At 42.7% G+C, this 22,676-nt stretch overlaps 1 protein-coding gene across 12 annotated transcripts in view; it reads right to left on the reverse strand.

Annotated features, from left to right (window-relative positions):
- Positions 1–22,676, reverse strand: part of GSAP (gamma-secretase activating protein) — a 79,183-nt gene that overhangs the window by 16,941 nt on the left and 39,566 nt on the right. For 10 of the 12 annotated variants that reach the window (XR_011502225.1, XR_011502226.1, XR_011502224.1 and 7 more), the window contains exons 15-21: positions 19,448–19,540; positions 19,111–19,328; positions 17,414–17,483; positions 16,776–16,858; positions 13,991–14,044; positions 1,080–1,208; positions 175–233 (exon numbers count right to left, since the gene is read on the reverse strand). Coding sequence is in view for 9 of the 12 variants with exons in the window: in XM_070505807.1 (XP_070361908.1) it covers positions 175–233; positions 1,080–1,208; positions 13,991–14,044; positions 16,776–16,858; positions 17,414–17,483; positions 19,111–19,328; positions 19,448–19,540 (706 nt within the window). In the remaining 3 variants the exon portion in view is untranslated. The remainder of the gene's footprint in view (positions 1–174; positions 234–1,079; positions 1,209–13,990; positions 14,045–16,775; positions 16,859–17,413; positions 17,484–19,110; positions 19,329–19,447; positions 19,541–22,676) is intronic. The other 2 variants (XM_070505769.1, XM_070505779.1) reach the window with 1 other exon arrangement.

Consider the following 22,676-nt stretch of genomic DNA (forward strand, 5'->3'; position numbering starts at 1 on the left):
GTTGAACATAGAAATGCCAGAACAGCGCCCGGGCGGCTGCACGCATTAAGCTGACAGACTCATTTTGCTGAGGATGCACAGCAAAAGTAAGCTACTTCCGTGAAAGATAGCAAAAAAAAAAGTGACTGCAAAGATAATCATCTTACAGATACGATAATCCTTAATTCTACTTACTTTATTGCATTATCAAGAATATTCCTCACATACGCCATGGACCTCCTTTTCCCTGTTTTCTAGGAGCGAGAACATGTCAGAGGTGTGTAAGGTGAAGGTTTTGTGGGTGATATTTTTCACATCAAGGACATAATGCCCCAGAGCTTCGGGAAAAAGAAATATACTTTCCAGGTAATCAGAACACTTAGAGTCCTAAATAATTGTTTTAAAAAAACGTTTTATCCTGAAACTATTATAGATTTACAGGAAGTTGCAAGTCAACTATATATTATACACAGCAAAACTACAGCTATATACAACAATGCTACAGAGAGATCTCATACTCTGTTCACCCAGTCTCCCCCAGTGTTTACACCTTATAGAAATGACTATAGCTCTGTATCAAAATCAGGAAACTGACCTCGGTACAATGAGTGTATCGTTCTGTGTCATTTTATCACATGCGTAGATTCATGTACCACAAGGCACCACCACAGTCGAGATACAGAACCGTTCCATCACCCCAGCGATCTCCCTGTGTTCCCCCTTTATAGTCAGTCACACCCACTCTTCTTCCCACCATCCCTAACCCCCAGCAACCTCTAATCTGGGAACACTTAGATTGTGTTAACTCAATTTTTGACTAAACGAGTAATGCTCTAAGAACACATCTGAGACCTGGAAGTTAATCCTACTTCTACTATGAACATCCCTTAACCTCTTTGCACTTGAGTTTCCTCCTCAAGAGAACAGAGATCAGAGAAGCACCTCATCCTGCCTGTTGGGAGATCAGCAGCAACAATGTCACAATGCCTGGCAGCCGGGGAGAGTGTTGCAAACATCAGCCAGCCCAGGAGTTAAGGCATCCCCCGGATCTGACACATACCCTTTTGCTTCTTGTTTTGTCCTCAGGAACTCACACCTACCTCCTCTGAGATCAGGCTGTGCCACTCTCTCCTGACCACGCTGTTGCTATAGTGCGAGTGTGGCTCAGAGTATTTAACATATTCCAGGTTGGAGTGCAGTTTTTCCCAGTAGCCCTTAAAGCTGTGCACCTGTAGGAGACAAGACCATCCACGAGCTTGAGAAGCAGGTCCTGTGGCCCTAACTACCCAGCAAGGCCCACGCAAGCCTTGCTGCAAAGCTGGGTGCAACTTACTCCTCAGCTCGCGCGTGGCAGCATTTGTGAGAGAACACTTCCCACGAAAAATGGCATTCCCATCCCAATAGGAATTCTAAAATAGAGAGACTTAAAGAGTCTTGCCTTCCCCACTTCCTTTTCTACCCCTTTTACACAGAGAGAGCCACTGCTCCCTTCCCAAAACTGGTATGACTGGGTTAAGGCTGGTTAACTCCCCTGGGTTAAGGCTGAGTGGGAAAGCTTATATGAAACACATCAAGCCACTTCCTCCCCAGAGACCCATGTTCTCCTGACTTAGCTATGTCAACAACACCATGTTGAGTCAGAGAACGTTCATAAGATTTGGAGCACACGAAATAGGCTTACTTTCCCACTAAGCCTATTTACTTCCAAGGGATTTTTTTTCCAAACCTAGGAATCAGAAACGTGAAGTCAACTTTCACGTTCAGTTGTCAAACACTCCATCACAGAATTTGTTGGCATTCTATCTAGGTCTTTGACGTATTGATATCATTGTACTAGCCTAAAGCAAAAACGTATCCATTAAAACTCATGTGATCATCTCAAGAGATGCAGAAAAAACATCTGACAAACTTCAACATCCATTTATGATAAAAACTCTCAACAAAGGGGGGATAGAAGGAAAGTACCTCAACATAATAAAGGCCATGAATGACAAGCCCACAGCTAGCATCATACTCAATGGTGAAAAAGATGAAAGATTTTTCTCTAAGATCAGGAATGAGACAAGGATGCCCATTCTCACCACTTTTATTCGACATAGTATTGGAAGCCCTAGGCACAGCAATTAGACAAGAGAAATAAATAACAGGCGTCCAAATTGGAAAAGAAGAAGTAAAATTATCACTATTTGCAGACGACATGATACTAAGTACAGAAAACCCTAAAGACGCCACCAGCAAACCATTAGAAGGAATAAATGAACTCAGTAAAGTGGCAGGACACAAAATTAACATACAGAAATCAGATGCATTTCTGTACACTAATAACAAGCTATCAGAAAGAGAAATTGAGAAAACAATCTCATTTACAATGGCATCAAAAAGAATAAAATATCCAGGAATAAATTTAACCAAGGAGGTGAAAAGACCTGTACTCTGAAAACTATCAGACATTGATGAAAAAAAGTTGAAGATGACCCAAATAAATGGAAAGATATTTTGCCCTCATGGATTAGAAGAATTAATATTATTAAAATGTCCATACTAACCAAAGCAAACTACAGATTCAATTCAATCGCTATCAAAATACCAATGGCATTTTTCACACAGCTAGAGCAAAAAATCCTGAATTTGCATGGAACCAGAAAAGACGTTGAATAGCCAAAGCAATCTTGAGAACAAAGAACAAAACTGGAGGTATCACAATCCCTGATTTCAAACTATACTACAAAGCTAGAGTAATCAAAACAGTATGGTACTGTCATAAAAACAGACACATAGATCACTGGAACAGAATAGAGAGCCCAGAAGTAAACCCACACGTATATGGTCAATTAATCTATGACAAAGGAGGGGAAAACATACATTGGGGAAAAGACAGTCTCTTCAACAAAAGGTGTTGGGAAAACTTGGCAGCTACAGGCAAAAGAATGAATCTGGACCACTTTCTTACACCGTGTCCAAAAATAAATTCAAAATGGATCAAAGACTTGAATGTAAGACCTGAAACCATAAAAGTCCTAGAAGAAAACATAGGCAGTCAGCTCTTTGACATCAGGCAGTAATATTTTTTTAGACCGGTCTCCTCAGGCAAGGGCAACAAAAGCAAAAATAAACAAATGCAACTACATCAAACTAAAAAGCTTTTGCACAGCAAGAGAAACCATCAACAAAACAAAAAGGCAACCTATGGAATGGAAGAAGATATTTGCAAATCATACATCCAATAAGGGTTAATATCCAAAATATATTAAAAACTTACACAACTTAATATCAAAAAAACAAACAACCCAATTAAAAAGTGAGCAGAGGATGTGAACAGACATTTTCCCAAAGGAGACATACAGATGGCCAACAGGCACACGAAAAGATGCTCAACATCACTAATCATCAGGGAAGTGCAAATCAAAACCACAATGAAATATCACGTCACACCTGTCAGAATGGCAATTATCAAAAGGACAAAAAATAAGTGTTGGTGAGGATGTGGAGAAAAGGAACCCTCGTACACTGTTGGTGGGAACGTAAACCAGTGCAGCCACTACGGAAAACAGTATGGAGATCCTTCAAAAAATAAAAAATATACAGTAATTCCACTTCTGGGTATTTATCTGAAGAAAACAAAAACACTAACTTGAAAAGATACATGCACCTTCGTGCTCACTGCAGCATTATTTACAGTAGCCAAGATAGGGAAGTCTCCATCAACAGATGAATAGATAGAGAAGAGATGGTATTATACAATGGAATATTATTCAGCCATAAAAAAGAATGAAATCTTGCCATTTTCAACAACATGGATGGACGTCAAGGGCATTACACTAAGTGAAATAAGTCAGAGAAAGACAAATACCAGATGATTTCATTTTTATGTGCAATCTGAAAAACAAAACAAAGGAACATACAAAACAAAACAGAAACAGACTCATAGGTACAGGAAACAAACAAGTGGATACCAGAGAGGGGAGTGGTTGGGGGGGGGGCGGTGAGTGAAAGAGGCGATGGGAATTAAGAGGTAAAAACTTCCAGTTATAAAATAAATAAGTCTTGGGGGATGTAATGAACAGCATAGAAAACATAGTCAATAATATTGTAATAACTTCATATGGTGACAGATGGTAATTAGATTTATCGTGGTGATCATTTCGTAATATATGTGAAGTATCAACCTGTGATGCACACCTGAAACTAATAGGATATTGTATGTCAATTACTCTTCAATAAAAATTTTAAAAGAATGTATCCGTTATACTCATTTTTAAATAAAATGCAATAATTTTTTTAATGTTAAAGGATATACTGACACAAATTATGTCCTTAAATCAGTGAAGAGAGATTGATGACACATATTTTCTTGCCAAAATATACGCAATTATAAAAGATTTGACTGGGGCCAGGGGGGCAATCCGTGGCCATAAAACAAAGCAAGCTAATGTCCATCGTGGTAACAGATTTGACTGTTCTGTAAGAAAAAAAAGAGAACTTCAATAAAATATGCTTCCGTCAAGAAAGATGCTGTTAGGTTAAACAACTCACACAGTATCCCAATTCTTAGTGAAAGGAAAGTCACAACTGGTCCAAAATGGATTTCAGCATACCAGCAAAGTGAGCCACACAATATTAACTTGCTGTTCCAGAAGCCTGCCAGACCCACCCAGCCAATATCCCTTCTCACAGAGACAGGAACAACTATTTCCAAAAGAAAACTGTCATTTCCAGGGGAAATAGGAACCCTGGAGTCCCACTTGACCGACCTCGCTCACTTTTCTTTCCATTTCCGATTATTTATCACGAATGTACCTGTATCCACCCTTTGCTCTTCCTTGTATTGAAAAGACAGTAATAATGAAAGCAAATCCCGCCGACGCTTGGCAGGATGGAGTCCCTGAGAGGAAGTCTCTACAGCCCTCCTGCTACCCTACCTCTGGGTTCAGGCGCACGGGTGCCAAAAGCCAGAAAATGAATTGATGTTGTGGTGACATCTAGTGGCCAACGAAGCCATTAGCTCCGCCTGCTTTGCCCCAGGAGTCCCACTGTGTGGTCAACCGGGCCTTGCCCACGACAAAACACAGGAGGGAGGATGGCTGGTGCCCTGGTACCTGTCAGAGGGCCTCATCCCCTCAAGCCACATGCCAGCCTCCTGTCAGAAGACCCCCTCCCACACCCACGCTGCGGCTCCTAAGAAAAGCTGTCTCCCAAACCACCTTCCCCTCTTCGCTCCCCCGTTAAAAAAATCCCTTCCACACCCTTTTCTCAGCTGAGAATAAAGACAGAACAAGCCCGTGGGTGGGCTGCAGGGGGTGCGTGAACCGACTGCCTGTCTGTAAAACGGAGCGCCTGTTTGTACGAGCTGAGCACTCTCCTGGGGACAAGGTCTACAGCTGGCACCAGATTTGCAAGTCTGGCTGGGGGGTTTGTCCATTTTGTTTATCTTCTCAAAGAACCAGCTCTTCGTTTCATTGATCCTTTCTACTAGCTTGCACCAGATTGTCAACGGAATCCCTGGCCATAAATAGTTAAAAACCACTGAGATAGAAGGAAAAGGATCTAGGCTTAAAAAAAAAATACCAGCAACAACTTACATTTAAATAAGAAACACTGTGAGCCCAAAGTCCCAGAAATATTTTACTATCAACAGGGAGGTCTTTCAAGGAGGTCACTGAGCTGAATGTAATAACGGAGATATTAAGAGAGTACAGGGAAAACGGCGGCTTGTGTCACTGCGTGGTATCCACTGGATAAGTGATGAATTTTTTTAAGTTACGAAAATTCACGGAGATCCCTGTAAATGGAAGGTCTGTTTGGAGGCCTGGGACATAGATAAGACCCAGAGGATGAAAATGGATCTGAGTAAGTGAAGGATAGGAGAGGACGTTCCATGTGGGGCTGTTCGGGAGTGAGCGAAGGCTGAGAGACCAGAATGTGGATTCCGGGTTTAGACGGGAGGTACTGGGGAAGACAAGGTATCCGCCTCCAGGGTGGGACTCCCAACCTCAGCAACCACCCGGGGACCATCGCCTGGAATTCTAACTCGTTGGGGTGGGACCTGATCCTGCTGAGTTTCAGAAGTTCCCTGGATGACCCTCGTCGTGCTCACGTTCAGCCAGGGCTGAGACGACTGCTTGAGCAGGTCCGGGAATCCAGTCTCCCTCCCAGCCTCAAACCTCTCCCTCAGTCTGCGCCTCTGGTTGAAAGGCTGACGAAGAACCAGCCGTCTGAAGACTTGCGATCGTGCTGTCAAATAATAGGAGACAGGCTTGAAGAGGAGGAACAGGCCCATCTGTGAAGGATCTCAAACACCAGGTTAACAGCAGCATGCTCATTCACCCAGAGGATAAAGGAAGCTCCGAGATAAAATGTTAGCTGCTGTAACACAGTACGGGGGTGGGGGGCTGGAGAGGAAGCTGCACATCACATCCCAACAGCCAAGCTGGGGGCACAGAAAACCACTCCCGTCAGTCAGCTGGCACTGATAGACACAGTGAGTACTAAGCTCTGAATTTGGAGTACTAAGCCCTGTATTAAGAGTAATAAGCCCTGTATTCAGAGTACTAAGCCCTGTATTAGGAGTACTAAGCCCTGTATTCAGAGTGCTAAGCCCTGTATTAGGAGTGCCCAGCCCTGTATTTGGAGTACTAAGCCCTGTATTCAGAGTACTAAGCCCTGTATTAGGAGTACTAAGCCCTGTATTCAGGGTACTAAGCCCTGTATTAGGAGTGCTAAGCGCTGTACTTGGAGTACTAAGCCCTGTATTCAGGGTACTAAGCCCTGTATTCAGAGTACTAAGCCCTGTATTAGAAGTGCTAAGCCCTGTATTCAGAGTACTAAGCCCTGTATTAGGAGTACTAAGCCCTGTATTTGGAGCACTCAGCCCTGTATTCCTCAGGACAACAGCCATGACACAGCGGCCCAACAAGTGCATCGCCAGCAACTTAAAAGGAGCTCATAAAGCTTTAAAATGCACAAAAATGCTTTATAAGAAAAATACCCATGAATTTAACTACTTCTGGGAGACTCTGGTATAAGAAGCCATCACAGCCTCAAGGAATGATCCAGAAGGATTTTCCTGCACAACGGGGAGTTTTAAATTTTGACTTTGAAAGAAGGAAAACTATTCCAAGTCTCTTCTTGAGAAATCATCTCTTTTTGTCTCTGTAGCATGATGTGAAATAATTACCAAATGCAGCTCATCACACTATTAATTGAACAAAAGGAGCGAAGGGTTACATGAAGGGACTGTTTCTCATTTATGGTTTGGATTGCCGGTTGATTTGAAAAAAAAAAAGCCCTGTGGTGCTGGCTCATCTGTAAATTGCTGCCAGGAAAAAACATCTGCCTTTCATTTGTGAAAGGCCTTCTGGCTTTGGTCGTCCCCCTGCTGATTACCCAGCATCTTCTTACAGGAGAGGCAGCCAGGCAGAGCGAACCTTCACTCTCTGTGCCAGCGCTCAACCAGCAGAGCTAAAGCCTCCATCCAATTTGGCTCTTCAGTGGATACAGTACCAGCTTTTACTTGAAACCCAGACAGACTCAGTGGCCCACTACCTCTGGCAGGCAGAAGAAAACAGAAACGTCGATGTGTCCATAAAGCCAGCAGGGCACCGTACAAGCCAAGATGCTCTAAACAGGTCCATCCATCCAGAGGACCAGTGACGGGGACTCTGGAGGCTTCCTGCTAAGGGGACTGCTTGTTGCAAGTGCAAGTTCTCCTCTTTATAAACGGACTTCCTCCTTCTTCTCAACATCTAGTAAAAAATCTCTCTCCCCCCCTGCCCAGCTGGGTAGTTCTCTTAGCCATTTTTAATGGGCTGGATTTTTTAACGGTTGTGATGAAAAGGATGAAGATGTCCCAGAAGAAGAGATGCTGGCGAAAAGCTTCACATTAAAGGAATTCTCAGAGATGGCATTCGATGACATTGAAAGCAAGAAGGATAAAATGTTGGGAGCTGATCCCAACTTAGAAAGGCGTATGACAGTGTGCCACTGCATGGAAGATGCTACTGCGTGTCATATGCTCTATGACTGATGAAGAAGGCAGGCCCTGTTCAAATGACTCTTGATAAGCTTTTTACAAAGAAATGAAACACTGATTCTTAATGTTTCAAATTACAATGTACTAAATAAATACTAGTTTCACTATTTTTTTCATTTCACTAAACATCTATAACTGACAGTGAAAGAATTTTTAAGTGTCTGACAAAAATTTCTAAAGGTCCTAGGACAGTGGCTGGCCCGGTGGCACAGTGGTTAAGTGTGCACCTTCCGCTTCGGTGGCCCGGGGTTCGCAGGTTTGGATCCTGGGTGCGGACATGGCACCACTTATCAAGCCATGCTGTGGCAGGGGTCGCAAATATAAAGCAGAGGAAGATGGGCACGGATGTTAGCTCAGGGTCAGTCTTCCTCAGCAAAAAGAGGAGGATTGGCAGCAGATGTTAGCTTAGGGCTCATCTTCCTCAAAAAAATAAAAAAGTAAAAATAAAAATAAAGGTCATAGAACAAATCGCAGTTTTTCCCATTGGTTAAAATCACTGTACACGGTTTTAGCTTGCACCGTCATTCTTACAGTCCTGTGCCATCATGCAAAGCAAGTATCGTTTGAAACGGTTATATACTATTTCATTGTATGAACATGCCATAATTTACTCATTTCCCTATATAAATGGTTTCTAATTTCAAACTATTGAAGATGATTCTGTAATAAATTTTTTAAAATAATTTTTTTTTAAATGGGCTGGATTTTTAAAAAATGTAATCACTAAATATGGCTCTAAACGCTTTCATCTCACAATCAGCATAACCCTGAGAAAGCGAGTCTAAGATATTTCCCTCTTCCCTGCCTTAAGAATTACACATTATGTCTCCAACCAAGACAACAAAGAGGAGCAGCACAGCCTAGTGGCTGGTAGGAGAGAAACAAAAGCAAGCATCCATGCTCCTGGGTCGCCTCCTCACATCCACCATCTGGGCGGTAAACTGAAGACACCGCATCCCTACAGATGCGACAGGAATGAATTCACCCAGCCTACTGCTCTGTGTCTAACTCATCTTTCTCTGTAGCATCATAAGATTTTGTTTTACAATACTAACTGAACTTGCCAAAACTCACTGTCCCAGAAAATACGTTATATTGGAAAAACTCTTGTTATCTTGTGAGTTTACTCACAGAATACTCTACTTCTGGTCACCAAATGTGTACGGTTTTTTTCCCCCATATCCGTCAAATCTCCAACACCAGCTGGGTGTCCTACAATTCAACTCAGTCCTGGAGAGAGTGTCAGATCCCACAGGTTAAAGGCTCAGTTCAACAAGACTGCCCTCATTGTCAAATGCCAATCACAAGTCGGGGTTGTCACCTGTGCTTCTGACTGACCGCCTATAAATCGGAGGTCCCCAGGATCCCCTCCTTGAGCTCAATAATTTGCTAGAGTGGCTCATAGAAATCTGGAAAACAGTTTACTTACTGTATACTGGATTACCATAAAAGGATGCAACTCGGGAACAACCAGAGGGAAGAGATGCATAGGGCAGAACACGGGGGAAGGGGCTCGAGATTCCGCGCCCTCTCCAGGGCCACTGCCCTCCCTGAACCTCCACGGGATCATCCAGCCCAGAAGCTCTCCAAACCCCTTCAGTTAGGGTTCTCTAAGGAGCCTCCATCACAGAGGCAGGATTGATCAAATCATTGGCCATTGGTGACTGAACTCAATCGCCAGCCACTGCCCCCTGGCAGGGGAGGGGGCAGAAAGTTCCAGCCCTCCAATCACGAGGTTGGTTCTCCTGGCAACCAGCCCCCCGTCCTGAGGTGCTTTCCAGAAGTCACCTCATTAACATAAACTCTGGTGTGGTTGAAAGAGGCGTTTTATAAATAACAAAAGACATTCTTTTCACCTTTGTACTCTGGAGCTATTTCAGGAACTGGGAACAAACACGAAATATTAGAACAAAAGATGTCCCTATAGCTCTTATCACTTAGGAAATTACCTGGATTTTAGGAGCCCTGTACCAGGAACCATGGATGAAGACCGAATATACAAGTCTAGTTAAATCACCATATCATTATACAAACTGAACTTTGGAAAATCAATTAATATTTCCCACATAACCCACTGACATTTCTGGTAATGCTACATTGTTGTCAAGGCAACAACTCTAATTTTTAAAAATTGTAAGCTATTACACTGTGATTGTGTTGATACTCTGCGGCGTTAACCTTTTATTTAAGTGATGGTGGTTGTCTGCATGGGGGGGTCAAGGAAAAAGGTGTCTGCCATGTTTCACTAAGCAATTAATTATACTCATGCTCTGCCCAATTAAAACAGTGTGTTTTAAACACTTTTTTAAGTGAAGAAGCATACTTAAACAACTAAATAAAAGGCTTCCTTATTTTATAAAATGAAACTGAAGATATCTAGCTTAAAAAATACTTGGATAAAAAAAACTCCATTTCACCATTTGTGGCATGTTCATTCAACTTTTATCTTTATATTCAAGTAAGTTATTGTTTCTATTTTTTTTAATCCTTACATGTTTCCTGTGGGTGGACAGTTTTAACAGTTTCTCTTCTAACTATAAAATCAAGGGTAATTTTGAACCTTTTAAAAAGTTGCCCCTTTCCTGGAGAAAACCATGTTTTAAGAAGGGATAAAAACATTCTTAGGAAGGTCATTCTTGATGACATTCCTTTTAAGGCAGGGACCTTGTTTCCATATACTTGTCTAAGTTTTAAAAATTCTTCTGGAAACCATTTTATAAAGTGAGGAAGCCTTTTGTCTTTCAGGTGACAATCTTCTACTTTAACTGGTTTATACATCCTAACATGTTCACATATTAAACATTTGTCAAGTGCTCCACCTCATGCCACAATTCTCGGCAGAGAGCGCCGGAGGAAAGAGCATATCTACTTCTATTTCAGCTCCTTATCGGCACTCCTCTGCCAAGGAGAGTGGAAGCAAGTGTGGTCAGAATAACAGGGCTCCCTTGGACCTCGGGCCAAGTCTGGCAGCAAGAGCACGCAAAAGGTAACTCGTGATTCAGGGCACAGGTGCTCAGCACCAGCTCCTCTCAGGTAGGCAGGACAAGAACCCTCACATAAGTGGGGCTGGAGAGGGAGGCGCAGAGGGTGGCATGTGCCACTGCAACCAGGTCCATCACAATATAATTAAGCGGGGACTTGGGGGAGAAGAGTAGGTCAAAGGCAGCAGCTCACAGGGAGGGGTGTCATGCAAGCAGAGGTGGGGAAACAAAGGAGAGGTTATCAGGGCCAGGTGTCCTGTGAACGGAAGGTACTGATTATAGTCTCCCAGCTGAGGGACTGGGGTGAGGGGTGTGGGGCAACCCACATCCAGCACCACCTTCTCATGAGCCCAGCAGCGTGCCCCTGCCGTCCCTGAGAGTCGTGTCTTGTGGAGAGGCCCAAGACGAGATCTGCGGCTCACATCTGCCCGAGGCAACCCTCCCTAGTGGCATACGGGTATGGGTGGGGTCGCCAGAGAGCTCCCAAGTGTGTTTGGGGATGGTTAACTGGCAAAGCACTGTCTGCAGGGCAGAATGCTGAAAAGAATGAGGGGAGAGGAGAAAAAAGGGGAGAGAAGGCAGAGTGAATGTCAGAGGAGGAAAAAACACACACAACATAAAAAAACAGCGCTTTACACGCACTTCCACACAAATAGAAAAAAAAAACAAACCAGACTGTGCAAAAATAGGCTACTTTGTTCCTCAGCAAAGGCAAACTGGATTCCTAGAATAAGTCAAGGGTAACAAGTTCAAGGGGACCTTACCTTCACTCTTTCACACTTAATTTTTTAAATGAAAATGCATGATGTTGATAAGGTTACAGCAAAACTGATAAACTCATAAATCCTTTGAAACATCCCTTATCACAACTTTTTCTGAATATCAATTTGGCAATAAGAATCAAAGGCTATAAATACTGTCATAGCCTTTCACCCAGTAACACTCCTGGGCACTCAACCTTAGGGGAATAAACCCAGAGAAAGCTGTCTGTATAAAAATATTTGCTGCAACATTATTTGTAATAGCAATTTTTTTTTTTAAATGAGAGCTGGGGACAAACCAAATGTCCCCAGACAGAAGAATGATTAAGTAAATTAAGTTACAGCAACTCAGTAGAATCCTATGGGGTCATTAGAAACTGATGAGGATCAAGGCTGCCCCAGGAAGAAGCCCAAGGCGTCCTGCCCTCCGTACTGACCTATATCATCCTGGGGGGAGCCGGGGGAGGGCGGTGGGGGACATAGGGTGTCCTGACTTAATCCCATCTGATTCTTATCTGAAGTTATAGGATCACCCTATATATAACCAGACCCCACCTGCACTGATACCATTTTAATGATTTTTTTTCATGATCTTTCCTTTGTCTTGTAAAGAAATAACTCACATACCTATGCCTGATAAATTTAGCTCTAACCCTCAAAACATTGCAGCTCTTCACTTCCCATGGGTCCTGTCCCATGCCTGCAGCCCTTCACTGCCCATGGGTCCTTTCCCCATGCTATTCCATGCTATCCTCTGAATAAAAGAGCACTACTGCCAGAACTTGAGAGTCCAAGGAATCTTTCTTTCGATTCCTTGACTCACTGAGCCCGCATCAGAAACCATAAGTCTGAAGTGTATGTAGCAATGGTGAAAAATGGTTATGATACATTATAATTGTAATCTTTATTAACACCTCTACATGGCCGTTACTGCTAGGCAAATGCATACACCTACGACAAACACTGAGAGGAAATGGGGGAACAGACAGTGATGTGGACAGGAACTGTAGAATTGTGGGTGACACTGCTTTCTCTTTAAAGTTTTCTTCACCAGTTTGTTGTTGGTCCCTGAAACACACTGTGGGTTTGGCAGGATGAGTGGTAGAAGCGGAAACACTAACATGAAAGCATGGAGGCTCTTAATAAGAACCTTTGAAACCGTTGATGAAAGCTTTCTTTTCCCTTCATCTTCCCACCTCTGTACAGCTTCACAGTGGCCTCACGCTGCTGCCTAGAAACATCGCTGTGCTGCCTCCTCAAAGCACCCTCCTGACGACCAAACCCAGAACCAATAACCCTGCTCCCATCGGCCTCTCTCAACCCCCATCCCTGTGCTTGACCGTGACCTCAAACGCCCACGGCTGTCCCCCTCTGCCCAGGCCTGGCCTGCCCCTCTTGGATCCAAAGAAGCAGATGTAAATAAAAGCCACAGCACACCGAGCCGCTGCTGCCAGGAGCTGACATTTCCCAGCGCACACCAGTCCTTGGTCACCGGGCAGCAAGGCCACCGGGCAGCAAGGCCACCAACAGCAAAGGGCTTCAAGGGAATGTGCTAAAACACTCCCGTGTGCAACTGCAGACACTCTCTTCCTCTCGCTCCCCCCTCCCCCTCCCCATTGTCCTCAGGGTCTCTGGGAAGCTGCAGGAAGATGCTCAGAGCCCGCTCAGCAGACAAGAGGGAGGGGTGCGGGCTCGCCTGCCACCGCACAGAGCACCTGCGGGTCACCCCCCTAGAGACAGAAAAGCTGCTCTCAGAACCTCAAGGAAATCAGACAATCCCAGCCCGGGTCCGTCCCAGTTTCAAGATTCCATGTGTGCGTGTGCATGGGTGTGCTTTGAGGGGGTGACAGCTCTAATGAAGCGAAAAACAGCTTCCCGGGCCTCTGCAGACACCTTACAAGAACTCTTCCAGTATGGACTGGTTTGAGGAGCAGCAGAAAGTACTAGTTCTATAAGGTTTACGTCGAGTCCTGTAATTCTCCATCTTCAGAAAACTCTCCTCTTCAAAGAGCATTCCTAAGAATGGCCGTAATATCATCTGTGTTGTCTACTCAGCCACTTAGGAAGGATTTTCTGGAGAACCGACCACACCCCTTACCCCCATTCACCCTGACAGTTTACAATCCCTTTGGAACGACCACAGTATTCGGGGCAGCCGAGGTTTGACTCCAGGCGAGCGCGGAGGCCAGCAAGGAAGCCACGCGTGTCTGTGCCTTTGTCTCTCACTGTAAGGGACTCACCCTCATCAGAGGCAGTGCGATCTCTTCCGTCACAAGGGTTATTCCAGGAATTTCCTATGGTGGGAAAAACATACACACAACTGCTCAACTTATCAACTACCACAGGCTCAAGCCTTTAGGAAGTGTCTTCTGCGCCCACAGAAGCTGAGGGCAGCTTCCAGTCTGCTAACCTCTACTTTAAATAAACCTTGGGGTTTACAAATAACAGTGAACACAGCCTATCTCTTACCTCGGGAAGGGAAATACTCTTTGAAGTTACGATTACAATAGTTGACAGTGTCTCTAAAGGAAAGGAGGGGCGATTATGCAGCAACACAGAACAAACAGAGCATCGTTTACACATTTCCACTTGCAGGATCAAGGGTATTAATAAGGGGGATATGTTCCATTTTTTGTACTCCTTCCTTCTTCCCCTTCCCTTAAACATATCATAGTTGGCCCTGCCTCCCTAGAAGGAACCAAGATTGATGAGATTCTTGCATGACTCTCGTGGAAAACTTGTCTGTACCTCATCCTCCGCCATAGTTTCAGAGAGAACAGATCCCCGTAGAGAGGGGAGGCAGCACGATCACCGTGGCAAACGTGCAATTCCTATCAGGAAGTCCAAATTAGAAGAGTGTGCCAACTAGTGAGCATTAAAACAGAAATTTAAATAAAAGCATAAACTTAAAAATTACCTTTCATTCACTGTTAATTTTAAAGTGTGTGTCTACGTTAGTTATGTATATTAGCCTCCCAACTCATCATTCGCTTTCTTAAAAAAGCAAGTTCTATATGAGAAAGTAGTTTAGAAGTCGTCACGTAGAAATAACATCTGCTATTTGTTTAGAACTTAAATAACCTGGATTTTACTGATACACAATATTTCTGTGAAAAGGGGCATTGCAGCAATGGAGAAATAAATTGCTAGAACATTCAAGCAACTGAGCTCTCCCATGACAGTAAAAAGCCTGTGATCAGAAGCTACTGTGTGTGTCACTTATCACCACGCTCAGAAACAGAAACACTTCAAAGCAGCAGGAAAATCTCACCACAGCTTTAGGCGATGAAGAGCCTCTTAAGAAAGGTAAAACCGGCTAATTGTATGCTAGCATAATTCAGGATTATCAACGTGTAAGAGCACTGTATTTTCTAGTATCTTAAGAAATCCAGTTCAGTTATTTACAGAACTAACCTCCTCCGTACAGAAGTGTGAAACTCATGTTTTCTATTGTGGCAAGTGTTTATTAGAGGTGTAGTATTGAGAGCATTTGCAGAGTAGAGAAAGGAAAAGTAAAGGACTTCCGTCATGGCTAAAGATAAGCATAGACTCCCAGAAGTTCAGGATCAGACGAGACGTTTCAGGTAACCTACGCCAACCGCAAGAACTTGAAAGCCACGCGGCAGTCCCCGAGATCACTCAGGCCAGGATGGTCATGGCTCTGGGTTTCTGTCATTGTACGCCGTGTAGGACTTCCTGATGTCTCTCTGTGTGGCCTCAACAGCTCGCCTGCCCAGAGTCATGAGAAATGCACCCGTAAAGAGGGGCCTGTCAGGAGGATACACTCACATGACACCCCACCTTTCCACACGACCCTGGGAACTAGACGTCCTGCTTCCACCTCCGGGCACAGCACACGGAGCGGGGTCGAGGAGGGGGGCGGGGGAGGGGGGGGACACCGAGAGCCCCGGGTGCTGAGGGAGCAGGCTGAGTCATTTCCTGACTCAGGTGGTTGAACCTGCAAACTTCCTGCCACCTGACCACAGAGGCGGCGTGTCTATTCCCAAGGGTTCTTACAGAAAAAAGTGAGGGCCTGGAGAAGGAATGAGCTCAGGTCTTTCTCTGATAATTCTGCAGAGAGGCATGCAAGCTTAGTAACTCTAACAGTAAAAGATGAGAAGGGGTCTTGAAGAAAACGCTTCCATCAGGCATACCAAAAATCTAGAAATTAACCAAACGCACCTGATATGACTTTTTCAAGGACCGTATCTAGATAGTATAAATACAAAATGGGAAGTGTCACAATTCAACCCAGGACAGATTTCCCTATGTCTGCATTACCAGAATTTAATCTATTTTTCTAAATGCCTTTTTGATACAAGTTTCTGCCTCAGGGCTAGGCATGTAGTTCTAACATCTAAATATGAACAAAGAGGCAGAACCTTTTCCAGGGGCAGCCTGTACACAGTTTCCACTTTCTCATCTAACACGGCTCAGTTTACCGCGCCAGGTTCAAGAGGAAATGCACAGTGTTCTAGTTCAGCTCTTCCAAGTTAAAAAGGAGGGAGTCTGGACCAACAGGAAGAAAAGGTTAAATGGAGTGAGTTTGCTTAAGATTACTGACTTTGGTCTTGACGTTCTAGAGTTATTACAGATTTTCTTTATAAAGCTGGGAAAAAGAGTCATAAAGGTGCTAATCTACTAAGTAAATAGAACAGCTCAGAGTAACAGCAGTGGTCCAGCCATTCCTCACTTACAATAACCTAAGAAATATTTTAATCTACTCTAGTTGCTAAAAAAATAAAAATACCACTTGAAGATGATAGAGGCTTAGTTCTGCTTGGCGGTAGGAAGAGTAACATATACCCTGAGCTTCTCCTTCAGTTCTACTGTTTTATATAAATACCTTTGGCCAACAGCAAGGATACACTATTATTTTTCTGCCAGAAAACTCCAGCTCAGTTCCTTATCAGTCAAAACAGAAGTGAAATCACAACCTTGGTCGCTGCGACAGGAATGTCCTACAGCTGACCCACAACTGTGAGTCAATTTTAATTACATAAGGAACACAAAATGTTAACTTACTGTATTCCAAGTGAGCACTGAGGAATACGGCAAAAGTTTATCCATGTTACCTGTCTCTGGATATATGCTCCAATATGAAGAAGCTGAGTAGATTTTTGAAAGAAAAAAAAAAAAGACATGGCTTAATAAGAAGAATAAAGCAGTAGACATTATAATTTACCAAAAGAAGCAAACCAACAAAGGTTTTCATTGCCTTATCCTTCATCCTCAAAAGGCTAACCTTTATGGCTCTATCTACTGATTAAAATGTTCAGGTTCTGCTTTTTACAATGAGAATAATTTCAAAAATAGTTATTCGGCACTTGTATCTATTGAAATGACATTATACCACTTCACAGACAAACAGCCAACACAAAACTGAACGAAGTTATATCTTACTGAAAAAAAAACCACTAACAAGGTTACAGAATCAAGATTGTATCTTTTTTTCTCATAGGTCTCTGAACAGCCACAGTTTCTCACAAAACCACAAGAGAATGAAATTTAATTAGCTGCTGACTGCAATAGAGGAAAAAAAAAAAAAAAAAAAACCACTCCTAACCAGCATCTTGACAGATTGAGGAATTATCAATTTACTGCTTTCCCTTAAGCAAAAAGGTCAAGGATTCAACTTAACATGGAACATCGGCAACACCTACCAATTATAAATTCCTGAATGAGGTCAAATGAATGGCAGGCGGAGATGTTCTCAGAAATCCACTGAATAATCTTAAAAAAGCAAGAAGACAATTTTGTTGGTATTTAAATCTGCGCCCTTCCGTCACCAACAAAGAAGTACAATATCTACATGCATCTTTTTCATTCTATATCTATTTTGGAATTGCTTAAGAATATACTCACTTCTACACTGTCTTCAAGATACATGACACAAGACTGTGTGGATAAAACAGCATTGTAAATGAGGTCCCTTTCATACGTCTTTTTAATAAATGTCCTTGCCTGGGATCCAAATAAGCCTTCCTCAACCCAATGTTTGTTTTTGCTAGAGGAAGCCATGTAACAGCAGAGCACCAGCCTGAAGAGCTGTGGGATACAGGAGGAAACAAACCAAACCAAGCTTGGAGGCAGCAGACCTGGGTTTGAATTCCAGCTCAGTCATTAGGGCGAACATTGTCTTACCATTCAACCTTTGTGAGCATCGCTGTACTGTCCTCCCAAGGGGTGGATAATCCCTGTTACGTCAACAACCCTCTCAATCTATCTCCATAACTATCCTCACCTGCTGGAGGAATGAAGCCCCCCCCCCCCCCGCCCCCGCCCCCCACCCCATCCACACCCCCTTAGAACTGATGGATACTCGAATACTGGCCTAGCCACAGAGCACGCTCACGTTTCTGCCCCTACTAATAAGTTGTTTTTATTTCCAAACCTATTCATGCAAGCTGTACTTATTTTCACAGTTAGGTAATTTAATAAAAATTACTATAAACAAGTGGAATATGGATGTAAAAAAAGCGTTGCGTCGATAAAAGCTAGAATGCCTTGGAAAGACTCAAAGGCGTGTCTCTAAAACACTAAAAAACTAGATGTAGGTGAGACAACTAGAAAAGACTGAGAAAAATTACCCAATATACACAGATTGCTTTGAAAGGGTCTTTAAATTACTGATCTCCTCAGGGAAAAAAAAAGAAAAAGAAAAAGAAAGTACCAGGAAGTCAGAGACAACACATTACTAGTGGTTTTATATAAGAAAAATGATTTTGAACTCCAATTAGCTAATATACAAATAAAGAGCCTTAACCTACAACAAAAGATGCATGAATAAATGTACATTTATATGTCTTAGGTTAAAAGAAAATGTTTAAGATGTCTTTTTTTCAATTAACCAATGACCAATTGGTCCCAATCAAGTCTAATAGGGAGGTTTCTCCGACTTCACAGAATAGCCGTAAAATTAAATGACAAAATGTGTGAAAGTGCTTCATAAACTACAATGTGCAATATAGATGTAAATGTAAGCTATCTTTATTTAAAATGTAATAAATATATGCCCCCAGATTTTAGTCCTTTGGATGACAGACACCAAATACAGGCCAGGAGAAAAGGTAGACAATCGAGAAACTCACTATTTGCTACGGAGCACTTCCTTAGAATGTTACTGACCCCGCTAACACTTATTCTAACATGGAAAAGAGAGGAGTCAGAAGAACAGACACGCCCTCACCGTCTGAGGTCTGGTGGGGAGCCATAAAAAAGGAGCACAAGAGAAAAATACGTTCAACAGACCTCAATTAATTGTTACCAAATAAAAACAACTCCTGTTCATTTCAACCACTAAATATATAGATTTGGTGTTGTCTATTTGCCAATTTTTAAACTTAAGCCACGTGCCCACCTTGGCTTCCAGGAACCGTGTGTCTTGGCGACACGAGAGCACACAATGCAGCACAGCCATCTTCTCCCAGTCCAGCCGGGCGTCCCACAGGAACTCTAATAAATACGACCGGTTGAGGTCTGCCCTATAGAGCCTTCCAGAACACCAATCCAGAACCAGGGACCCTGACAGCGACTGTAAAGGACCATGAGGTAGCATATCAACCACTTCATTGTTTCCTGGCAAAAAAAAAAAGTAGATCAGTAAATAAAGGAACCCCTTCTCACCCAAACGTAAATATTAAAGCCGAAACAAACCCAAATGGACCACGTTCATGAGGGAAAAACTACAACCATACCTGTCAGAAACAAACTGTGGCAGACCAGGTCTGGGTGCTGAATGTTAAGTAGATGAAAGAAATGACCAGGTAAGTAAACAGCTACGAAATAGTCTGTAGAAGAGAAAGATTTAAGTTGTCCACATGCGGTCAGAGCTGTACACGTGCAGACAAAGCCCAGAACTTCCCAGTATCCCTATTCTCCTCTAAATGTTTTAAAACACAGAAGTTCTGACCAATGTAATCACAAGCTGGCTGATGCCAGCACAGTTCATCTTACAGCCAGATCTCATTTATTCCTATCTGTGGCTAATTTCCTTTGGACATTTAGCCCTGGTTATCTTAATTTAATCTGTAGTTTTGTTTTTAAGTAAACTGTGGCTTTATATGAATCTAAACGATCTCTGAGAGCAAATTAGAATAAAAAATGTTAAGCAACATGAATTATTCCTTAATCTGGAAGGCTGGGAATAGCTCATAATGGGAACTTCCTTCATAGTTTTTCAGTTTGGGGAAGGTCTAAAATTTAGTTTCCCGTGTTTCCCCACTCACCATCATCATCATAGTCATTGTCATCACTATCATCATCATCACCACTATTATCATCACAATCATCGTCATCACTATCATCATCACCACCATCATCACCATCATCGTCACCATTATCATTGTCATCACCATCATCACAATCATCATCATCACCATCATCATCATCACAATCATCATCAGCATTCTGTTTAGAGAACCTTTAAGCTGATATTCATGCAAACGACCTCTGTAGGCACTCTGACACTTCGTGGAGTACTCATTTATTTCCTTGCAGAGCTAGCTGCCTAGGATTCACACCTTCACGGTCTCTGCACAAGATATTTTTGTACCAAGAACATTTGTACACAGATTGAGCCAAGGTGTAAGAATAGGTTTCTGGAGAATGGGAGGGTGGAAGTAGCCCTTACCAATAATTTTTCTGGGATCTTAGAAAAACAGAAATTCACACGATAGTAATGAATTTCGTGTAGATGAAACATTTAGATTAGAAGCGAGCCAGCTGGACTCTTTTGCTCTATGAAGCAAAGAAAGACATGCTAATCACTTGTATAGAAGGCATTCTGTGGAAAGGAAAGAGGATGTAAAACTCTGACTAGTTGACTTACAAGTGTCCTTGCAGTCACTGTGGATTAAATGATGTTAAAGTGCTTAGCACAAATGGTTGCAATAATATTATTATGGCAACATTTAAGTAGAAAAACAACAATAGTGATATAGAAGAGCACAATGGAAAGGGTTTGGGCGTCAAATGACTTCGGTTAACTCCTAGCCCTACCATTTACCCAGTTAATTAGGCTGGTACTATGCTCCTGGGAGAGGGGGCATTTGGAAACATATGAGGGTGTTCCGGGTTGTCCCAATCTTTGTGGTGGAAAAGGGATTCTTATTTAGTGAGTGGGCTCCGGGGATGTTAAACCTCCCAATGTGCAGGACACTCTCACACAAAGAATTGTTGTCTCACAAAAAACGTCAACAGTACCTGTGGTGGGCTGAATGACGGCCTAATTTCCAAAGCTTGTGAATACATGACCTGAAGTGATAAAAGGGACCTTGCAGATGTGGTTAAGAATCTTGAGATGGGGAGAGTATCCTGGACTCCCCAGGTGGATAATGTAATCACAGATGTTTTTATAAGAGGGAGCTCTGACAACAGACTAGAAGACAGTAGGATGAAGAAAGAGATCGGGGTGATGTGGTCACAAGCCAAGAAGTGCTGGCCTCTCAATGCTGGAGGGAGCAAAGAATGCATTCTTCCTTGGAATCTCCAGAAGGAACCATTTCTGCCCACACCTTGATTTTAGCCCCTCCAGACTCATTTCAGAATTCTGACCTCCAGAGGAGAATGTTTGTGTTGTTTTAAGCCCTAAATCTGTAGTGACATGTTACAGCAGCAATAAGAAACTAGTACAGTGCCCCGATAAGAGACACTAAAGGAAGCCTGGACACACATATCAGTCTTTCTGAGACTCAGTTTCATTATCTGTAAAACAGGGATAACATTACTAAGCAGAATTGTTGTAAGGACCAAGGTAACTTCAGTAAAACAGTTAGCATACAGTATTCATTTTAAAAAAACGATAGCTTTTTATTTAGAAACATAACTTTCTTATATAGAGGTGATTGGAGTTCATGAAAAATTTCAAAAAATTCTATTCTTTAATCTTTGAATCAATATAAGCTCCTTTTAATAGGGTGACAATTCAGGGACAATGCACACAATTAATAGCAAAAAATACATCATTCAGAAAAGCAATATTGTTGTCATAAAAATTACTTCCTGAATACTTTTAATCTTGGGTACAATTCTGTGCCTGTAAAATAAAGTGTGTTTAAGAAGGAAAGATGACTCATGTAAGATAGCCTATTTTTACACAACTCTAGTATTTCTGCCCTCTCTACACTCGGAAGACCATAGATTAAATCGTGCCTGCCCTTTTTAGGAGTCATTCCCAGGGGTAAGAAAAGGATGGATACCTTTGACCTCACAAAATGCTGTTTTTTTAGGGGAAAGTTTCCCACATCACTCTTGAGACAGGATGCCAATACAGCCCTGCTGATAAGAATCGAGTCCCAGACCCAGGAAGACTTATATTTCTCTTTCTCATCACAGGGAGCTGTAGAGCCAGGCCCCTCCAAGGCCATTTCCCGCCAGTTCAGAGCTCACGGTAAAGCGTGCCACATGCTGGCCCTCTTAGCATAAGAGATCTCACGTTGTCAATAGTATCAGCCAAAATAAAAACCTTTTTATGGACTTTCTCACCATTTTCGTTCTCACTTTGCCCAGTTCCCTCACATCACACCTTCCTGGACCTTTGTCACCAGAGTAGCTTTTCTTTCTTAAATATGGTGCCATGTCCCATACGTAGGCAGGAAGCATTCTGTTCTTCAGTCTTGGGCTAACCTGTTTGTGCCTCACATCCCAGTGAGTGTGGACAAGCAGCTTAGAGAGGCACAGTAAACCCCTTCTTTATTTTCTTCCTTCTAGACTCCTTTAATACGCTTCCACATAGACTCCCTTAATAACACTCAAGTGCCCTTTACCATATTTACTTGACGAAAAGCAACAAGTTCAGACTGATCCATAAATCATTTATGGGACTCGGAAGCTTTTAGCAATTAGCAACAGGGATGGACAATTTCCCAAACGCCTTGTCCTCTCTAGAATCAAGGGACTACATGATGTCTATTTCTCATAGGTTTT

The sequence above is a fragment of the Equus asinus genome, chromosome 1 (assembly GCF_041296235.1).
Source record: "Equus asinus isolate D_3611 breed Donkey chromosome 1, EquAss-T2T_v2, whole genome shotgun sequence".
Classification (NCBI taxonomy): Eukaryota; Metazoa; Chordata; class Mammalia; order Perissodactyla; family Equidae; genus Equus; species Equus asinus.